The sequence below is a fragment of the Dendronephthya gigantea genome, unplaced genomic scaffold (assembly GCF_004324835.1).
Source record: "Dendronephthya gigantea isolate DGI-Jeju-01 unplaced genomic scaffold, DenGig_1.0 000007F, whole genome shotgun sequence".
In the NCBI taxonomy this organism is placed as follows: domain Eukaryota; kingdom Metazoa; phylum Cnidaria; class Anthozoa; order Malacalcyonacea; family Nephtheidae; genus Dendronephthya; species Dendronephthya gigantea.
In genome coordinates, this window is record NW_021163017.1 from 413,939 (window position 1) to 422,525 (window position 8,587).

Below are 8,587 nucleotides of genomic sequence, written 5' to 3' on the forward strand. Positions count from 1 at the left end.
ATAAGTACCCTCACCAAAACGACCTCCCTCTCTCTAATTTCTCAATTCTTTGACTGCCTCTTATTCAATTGATTCTTGAATTCAACGTTGCCTTCTTCAAACATGTTGAAGGTGGCCTTTTTATACGCGATAACTGTCCTGTCATACGCCCGGAGTGCGATAAATATTCGTGTATACGCAATTCCGTAAACAAGGGTGTTTTCAGGGTTACCTACGTAATCCATAAATGTCAGTAACATGCGTAAGTGGCAAGTTTACGAAACCTCAAAAAAAATTTATATTAAACATATATTTTTTAGTAAAAAAAAGACGCCTAAGAACAAGTTTTCCACCAACTTCATTTAATGGATTTTGACATTTTGTTTTTCAAATGTTTTGTCCATGTTGCGTGATCCGATTTTGTTCATTCCCAGCATCATGACATCCCCCAACCTCTCTACGTCATCTCGTGACCAACAATCAGATTATCTCCGTCATGACGGCATCAGTGGGTGAGGGGAATAAGAGGATCTTTCATTCTATGATGGGATATCCTTAAGTTTTTTGTTTCGGAGGCGCATCATTGAACTCCCTTATTGCAACCCTTGAAGCACTGAGAATATCTACATATTACTATATCATATTACCATGGCATAGTCAATAACAAATTAGCCTGAATTAATTGTCGTAGGGGAAGTAAGTTTTGCGATACGAATAGGATGGTTTGCTAAATTTATGAAGTAATAATTTAACTGCTAGGTGTTTTTACTGTTGATCAACGCACTATAACCATTGAAACAAGAAATAATTTTTGTTCTCTTTGTTGTGTTAAGAACAAATCCAGTATATGCTCTTTTATATAGTGTTAAAACCTCGTGTTAATGTGGTCTGAAAATACAGACAAGGGAACGAGCACATGCATCATGGAGGCTGGGGAGAATCAAGTAAACAGTGAGTAATTTACGATGCAATCTTTTCCGGTTTGGATTATCCTAGAGCATGACAGGATATTCGCGAACCCGGAGCCACGAACCCGGAGCTGAATATCCTGTTATATCCCGGAGCCTTTGTTTCGCCAGAGGAGTCGCGGGCTCGGGGAACGAGATTGTCTACGATGCATTTTAGTCTTGTCCCCAGGGCCACGTTGCGAGCGTCTGCGATCAGCTAACCGTAATAATTCTGGTATCGAATGGTATTGATTACTTCAATTAATAGCCTGGTATCGAATGGTATCGATTACTCAGTAAAGACAGTAATCGGTAATCGCCCATCAATAGTTTGAATTGTTCTTGTCTTTCTTTATCAAGACCATAAAAAGTCAGGCAAAAATAATCTTATTAATTTATTTATGAACTTCAAGCGAGAAGAATACAATAACTACAAGTAATTACTTAGTAACTACAGCAATATTTTTTCTACATCAAGGTAATATCTATAAGTGAATACAGTAAATAGTTGTAAAGCAAATAAATACAGCGAAATGCTCTGTAAAACGTATAGTTCATTGATGCTATACGCGAGTCCCGAAGTCTGGTTCCATTCGTGGTATTTTTCAACAACTCTAGAAAAAAATAAACCAGAAAACAAGTTCAGTTGGGTATTTAAATGCTAGGGATTTATGTATGTATTTAAATGTCCAGGATATCTCATTTTTCAATCTTTAAGGTCAGGAGCAAAACGGTTTGAAAACTTTGAAGTGACAAAGAGTTGACTTTGAGTGGAAGTTAGTATAGATGTCGAGACCTTAAAAAACTGGTCCTTTAAACCGGGAAGACATTTTTGTGGCGGAATATCCATGCATTTCCTCGAAACTCTTGGGTACGAGGTTGGCGTTTCCTCAGCTCTTAGAGTTACACATATTTTTATCATCTTCACTTACTAATTCGTCGATAACCGCCTGAACTTCGGCCACAGAGAGGTTGAGAAAAAATGCAATTTTAGCAGCTGAAAGTCCGAAGTCGCAGACAAACGTTTTAATTTTCCCCCTCGTTATCTCGTCAATCCCTGGGCATTTTGGTAGAATGGTGTTGCAATTAGAGATGACGTCATTGACTGCTTGCACTGGAAACGAGATGCCAGCGGCAATGGTGCTCGCTGCTATATTTTTGCATTTATTGTCCTCACAAATCTTCTTTTTCACACCCTGGTCCTCGATGATGCATTTTGACGAGCAACTGTTTGCAATTACGTAGCGTACAGTCTTCAGTGGCTTTTCAACATCGTCCATGATATCCTGGATTTTCGCTGATTTACAATAATGCAGGTGACAAATCTTCTTCACATTTTTGCTGGAAACTTCGCAAATCCCACATTCTGCCACTGTTTCTGCCACCTGAAAAAGATGTTATGAGGGTTATGAAAAAAGTGTTCTACGCCTATTTTGACGACTGGTTTGCATCCTGAAAGCAAACCTAGCAATAACACATGCCTCGCTTAACTCGCTTTTATGACAACTTTTCAATCAATGTCTCTCTCAGTGCCTCTCGAGTCACAATGCCATGATTTCACAGAATTCCTCGAAATACAACGCTTAAAATGATACTCAAATATAGGCCTGAATAATAATGATTTCAGCAGAATTTCTGGAAAGTACAGTTTTCAAAACCGTACTCAAATAGGCCTGCAGGGGTAACCAAGATTCCTCGGAGATACAACGCTCAAAACAGTACTCAAATAGGCCTGAATAAATGAAGGTAATTTCAACATGATTCCTCGGAAATACCGTGCTGAAAAAGTGTCAAATATTCAAATGATAAGTTAATTACTCGACTTTCTTTCAAGGTAACCCTCTCTGCGATTTTAGCGTTCGTGTTGTAGACGCAGTGAAGGAAACAAATGAGGTTTTTCGTCTTAGGACTGAGAGGGGGACAGGTGGGGAGAATGGTGCGGCAATTCGGTATTACGTCATCAACAGCTTGTTTTGGGTACTTCACTTTCTCAGCGATGGCACTCGAAGTTAATCCTTTGCATTCACTCTCTTCACAAATCTTCTCTTTCACGTCCACGTCGTAAATGATGCATTTTGACGAACAGTTGTTCGCAATGACAAACTGCACCGTAGGTAGTGGTATCTCAACATCGTTTACTATTTTTGTTATGTTCGTAGATTTACAGTAGTGTTGATGACAAATCTTTCTCACGTCTTTGGCCCTGACATCGCATATCGGACAATGAGCCTGGATTACCATTTCTACCTGAAGAAATATAATAAATCAACGATTATTGCTTTACAGTTTACTGACCCATGTTTAATACTTTTAACTGAGCAAATGAGAAATGGATTTTTGCTCATAGCCCATGCGGACAACCCAAGAATGATTGTTTTCTAGTCATGTTTTCTAAAGGTGGACAAATCAAGAATTATTGTTTTCTAATCATGTTTCCTAAAGGTGGGCAAATCAAGTATGATTGTTTTCTAGTCATGTTTCCTGAAGGGGGACAAACCAGGAAACATTGTTTCCTAGTTAAGCATGTACATCAATGTATTTAGTTACCTGGCTTTCCTTCAAGATGGCATGTGGGGCAATTTCTGGAATAGTTTCAAAGGAACAGTACAGAGTACACGACGTTCTTATGGACTTGGGAGTGATCTTTGGATCAGGACATCTTGTCAGGAAGTCGGCGACCATAGCAGTTGTAAGTTCCTGTGTATAATTTAGGAGTTGCGAAACGATGGTATTATGGTCCGTGTAACCTTGATAAAACTCATTACAAACACGATACAAAAGGTCAGGACTGTTTAAGAGACAGTTTTCGTTCCATCCCTCGTGTTCTGCAAACTTTGTGAGGATTTTCCTGAATTCTTTCATGGACGTGTAGGGTACTTGTTGATCGTTCACACAATCCCTTCGGTTCAGCTCGTTCTTCTTCACCGCCACCTCGTAGAACAAGCGTTCAAACTTGTCTCTACCCGTTTGGCAGTCTTTTAATACAATGTTTATAGCGTGGAGTTTGTCTCCCAGACAGTCATATTTATATCCAACACTTTTCAAAGCGTATACGAGCGATTTTTCAAGCTGCAATGTCTTTTTCACGCCAGCCGCGGCAATGTTGTCGATGAAATGCTGGATAGTATTCGCCGTCGCGGTGTTCGCATTTTCAGCATTAAGAGTGAGATTCTTGATTTCTTTCAACCAATCTGTAGTATTTTCACTCGCGAGAATCTCTTTTACTTTATCCCAAACCTATGGTGAATATTAGTATTAGCATTCACCATGCAGATTTACTGAAGCTACTATAGCTCAGACATAAATTTAAAACCGAACTAATACAGTATATTTAAAGAGATATTGAATTATACCTCCTTAGAATGAAACCACATAACTAATGATAGATTAATCATTGTCTTTAGCCTGAAGCCTTAAATCTTTAATGGTATAGGTTTATCAATTACCTCAACTTTAACTTGTCTTGCAATTGGTACAATTTCAGTAACTCTTGTTTTCTCGATTTTGTCACTCTGTAGCGCTAGTTTGTACGCTTTATCCTGCATTCCGTTTGCTAGTGATTTACAGGCGTCTATTTGCTTCCATGAACTGTATATGCTCAGTGCTACATAAGATAAGTCATAAGGAAGTAACGGGTAAGATTTGGAGGACATTTTTAAAGATTGATCATGTGGAAGCATTGTCATGAATAGTTGTCATTATGGTAACGATGGTGATTGAGCCTGACCACGTGGTGATGAACCTGGTGATGAGCCTGACCAGATGGTGAATGGTGATGAACCTGGGGATGAATAGGTGATGAACCTGGTGCCGAATAGGTGATGAACCTTGCGATGTTAACGATGATAGTAACCATAGCAAGGTTAATGTGGTGGAGGACTGGGGGTGATTAATAAAGTGAGGATATGCATGTTGACAGCGATATTGAGCAATTCCACATTTGCACACTTATAAATTCCGCTAAGCATCACTAACCTGTTATCGCACCGTTAACAATTCCGTTTATGGCAACTCCCCATTTGCTAGGTTTCTTTTGTGCAAGCTGAGCCTTGTACTCCATCTTTGCGCTTTGTCGAATTTGTTTATCGACCAGTGGGTTTTGAATACTGCTCACAAACGCGTCCAGTTTCATAGCTCTCGTGTTAGTACTGCCCTTAAAAGACTGTTTTGCTTTATTTATGACATCAGCCCGCATGTGCTTGTACATCTAAAAGTTGATAACACATTGCAATAATCAAACTTTCATCAAGATTTCATTGTGCATAATAGCTAATATAATTATGTCCAAGCTCAAAGCAACCCAGGCAGCTTTAAAGGCAGGAAAGAGGGTCAATTTCTGGCTAATATAATTATGTCCAAACTCAAAGCAACCCTGAATAAAGGCAGGGAAGAGGGTGAATTTTTAGATTTGTCCAGTCTTTCAACGCAGACTCAATATGAAGAACACTCATAAGTATTCTATCATGCAGAAAGATTATTTGCATTCTTCAGTGAAGCTAACTTTTGCACCGTAAGATCTTTTTGTAACTCACCTTGTTGATAGCGATTCGTTCCTTCATCATTTTTATCATTTGTGTTCCCAATGGCAATGCAATGCTCAACGCTAGCAGACCATCGTCTTCCCATGTCCATTTATCGAACATGCCTTCCACTGCCCCTCTTCCAATTACATCATTAAGAGTGAATCGATAATTTCGCAAGAGAGACTGCAATAAAAAAAGAACACCGATAATTTTGCTGATTTTAAAACCTGCTTTTCAAACTAATTTTTATTCTAATCTTTCTTTTATTGTTTATCAGATCTGATAATGATAAAATGATAAAAAACTCATTACCCAGCAAGGGACGCACATATTATGATTAGACCTATGATTAGATGTTTGTTAACGCAGAAATTAAGGCCACACCACATATTTACCTGGATTTCATTAGTTTTGCTTAAGAATTTATTGGTAAGGTTTCTATCCCTCTCAATCATTTGAAACATAAAACGCTCAACCTTCCCATTGATATTTTCAATAGCTGTAAATATTCTCTTGAGATCAATATTTGCGCTGATTCCATCTGTCGCCAGTTGGTACGCTAAAAAACGACAAACACTTTTCATTTTTGTATCATGAAACTTTACTTTTTCATTTTTGTGTCATTAATAAACTTTCACTTTTTCATTTTTGTGTCAAAGCCCCCCTGGGCTTCACTCAGTATGTGAGACGTTTATCCCACCACGAACCCCTTTATCCTGAACCTTCCACCCTCATCCCCCTTTAACCCACTGTAACAATGGCTTCGTTTACGTACTATCAGATGCTAATTGATCCATGGTATCCAACTTTGCCCTCATATTTTCTTTCTCTGTTTGCATATAGTTATCATTTACATCGGGTGTGGTACAGACATTTGGGCAGGTCACATAGCGGCAATGTAGTGTTTTGCAACTACTTGGTTCATAAGTGTTGCATTTTGTGATTTCTGTATGGATGGTGACGCCTGTGCTTCCTAGGAAGGATCCCACCGCTGCATATTTTAGGGCGTTACCCCAGGCACCTGCGAAAAAGAAAACAATATTCATTAAGGTAACTTGCTCTTGGTTTTATAACTTTCACGAGTGGTGATTGGATTTTTTTAGTCCCATTCCTTTCCCCCCATTTTAGATCACCTGAATTGCATAAATGATAAAAGTATTACGCCACTGACTTACGCTTTTCTCTGGAATGAGCCTCTACTGATTTGGGGATTTCGGGAGCTAAATCAGGTGAAAAAAGATTGTGTCACAAGATGCTTGCAACCTGTGGACATCAGTTTGAGAAATATGAAGGTTTGTAGTGGGGAGAAGGGAGGCACATCCATAAATGCAATTATTTAACTTTTACCAAACTGATTTCGTTTGGAAGCGATTGTTTTGTCAATATGTGAAGCCAAATAATGAATAAACATTCCCCCAATAAGTATCTAGGTAATTGGCCTGGCCCAATGGATGAATCTCAAATTATGATAGTCACTGCACTCAACTGGGATTGGCAGAAACAAATTTCACAGTTTCATGCCTACCTTCACGTTTCTCCCTCTCTTTCTCTTCGTCTCTCACTTCGACACTTCGAGTTTCCGAAAAGTTGAATTTATTCAGCACTAGGAATATTGCTAACAACGTCAGCGCGATTCGAGCCATCTCAGTTTTGTAAATGAAACTTTTCTCGATTTTCTCTCTTATCCTATATCAAAAGATCAAAAGAAGTCAGACAACTGAGCGATCCACTAATATTGGTAACCCACCCGCGCGCGCTGGTAACTGACCTCTCTTCAAGCCAACAACTAACTAGCAAACTCCCAGTCGTAATGGACAATTAGGTTTAATATCGTAAGTATATGTCAAGTGATGGGAACTAACTGTCAAGACATATTATATTGTGTTCGAATCAAATCGCATTTCCCTTGGGCTTGGGTTTAGTAAATTATTATGGGTTGTTTTAAACTTCGCCTCCTCGAGGATAGAAAATGATGCCGTCCTGCAGCAAGGTAGTCTAAAGTTGATCAGTGATTAATTTGAAAATTAATTTCGTTTGAAAATTAATCCCTTTAGGGAGTTCTAATCGTGCGGGGATAATCACTTTTTTAGCTAGACATGCACCCTGTAGTGACGTATAATAGCATGTTTGATCCCCATAAGCTAAACCAATCGACAATTATTTCTGCCTAATCTGAATACATTTCATAATGATTAACTGGAAATCAGAATTATGAGTTACTTCACTAACTGAACAAAGATATCTGCCCTTACCAGAACCACCTTCCTCTCTCTTAATTTCTCAATCCTTTGACTGCCTCTTGATTCTTGAATTCAACGTTGCTTTCTTCAAACATGTTGAAGGTGGCCTTTTTATACGCGATAACTGTCCTGTCATACTCCCGGAGTGCGATAAATATTCTTGTATCCGTAAACAAGGGTGTTTTTAGGGTTACCTACGTAATTCATAAATGTTGTTAACATCATTACCGTCACGGCAACCATTTCCGTGGCAGTTCACGAAGCCTAAAAAATTTTATGCATTCAGTTTAAAACATTTTTAGTTAAAAAAGACGCCTAAGAACAAGTTTTCCACCAGCTTCATTTGATGGATTTTGACATTTTGTTTTTCAAATGTTTTGTCCATGTTGCGTGATCCGATTTTGTTCATTCCCAGCATGACATCCCCCATACAACCTCTCTACGTCATCTCATGACCAACCATCAGATTATTTTCGTCATGACGGCAGTCCAGTGGGCGAGGGGAATAAGGGGACCTTTGATTCTCTGATGGGATATCCTTAAGTTGTTTGTTTCGGAGGCGCTTCATTGAACTCCCTTATTGCAGCTCTTGAAACACTGAGAATATCTACATATTACTATATCATATTACCATTGCAGGGTCAATATCAAATTAGCCTGAATTAATTGTCGTAGGGGAAGTAAGTTTTGCGATGCGAATAGGATGGTTTGCTAAATTTATGAACTAATAATTTAACTGCTAGGTGTTTTTACTGACTAAACTAGGCTAAATTAAGTCAAACTTCTTTCCATAGGAAACAGATTTACCTTAACTTAACTAATTAATTTCAAAAAACTGAGAGAACTTCATGTAGTCCGTGTTTCTTCATTTTACGTGTAGTACATGTTTGCAATAGAT

General features: G+C 38.6%; 1 protein-coding gene across 1 annotated transcript; it reads right to left on the reverse strand.

Moving 5' to 3' along the window:
* Nucleotides 1–1,414: 1,414 nt before the first annotated feature.
* Nucleotides 1,415–7,248, reverse strand: LOC114517257. The gene is made up of 12 exons (XM_028536924.1): nucleotides 7,218–7,248; nucleotides 6,975–7,135; nucleotides 6,625–6,669; nucleotides 6,225–6,470; nucleotides 5,845–6,008; nucleotides 5,459–5,632; nucleotides 4,902–5,133; nucleotides 4,373–4,530; nucleotides 3,474–4,163; nucleotides 2,745–3,173; nucleotides 1,859–2,311; nucleotides 1,415–1,540 (listed from the first exon to the last, which is right to left on the reverse strand). Exons 2-12 carry the CDS (start codon nucleotides 7,090–7,092, stop codon nucleotides 1,532–1,534), a joined length of 2,718 nt encoding a protein of 905 aa, XP_028392725.1. The 5' UTR covers nucleotides 7,093–7,135; nucleotides 7,218–7,248; the 3' UTR covers nucleotides 1,415–1,531.
* Between the last annotated feature and the right edge of the window lie 1,339 nt (nucleotides 7,249–8,587).

Excerpts from the sequence above, each read along its gene's own strand:
- LOC114517257 (XM_028536924.1), bottom strand. The coding sequence starts at position 7,092 with ATGGCTCGAATCGCGCTGACGTTGTTAGCAATATTCCTAGTGCTGAAT. Across the intron at positions 6,471-6,624 it reads GGCTCATTCCAGAGAAAAGC|GTGCCTGGGGTAACGCCCTA; the intron begins GTAAGTCAGTGG and ends TCTTTTTCGCAG. Across the intron at positions 3,174-3,473 it reads CCATCTTGAAGGAAAGCCAG|GTAGAAATGGTAATCCAGGC; the intron begins GTAACTAAATAC and ends ATATTTCTTCAG.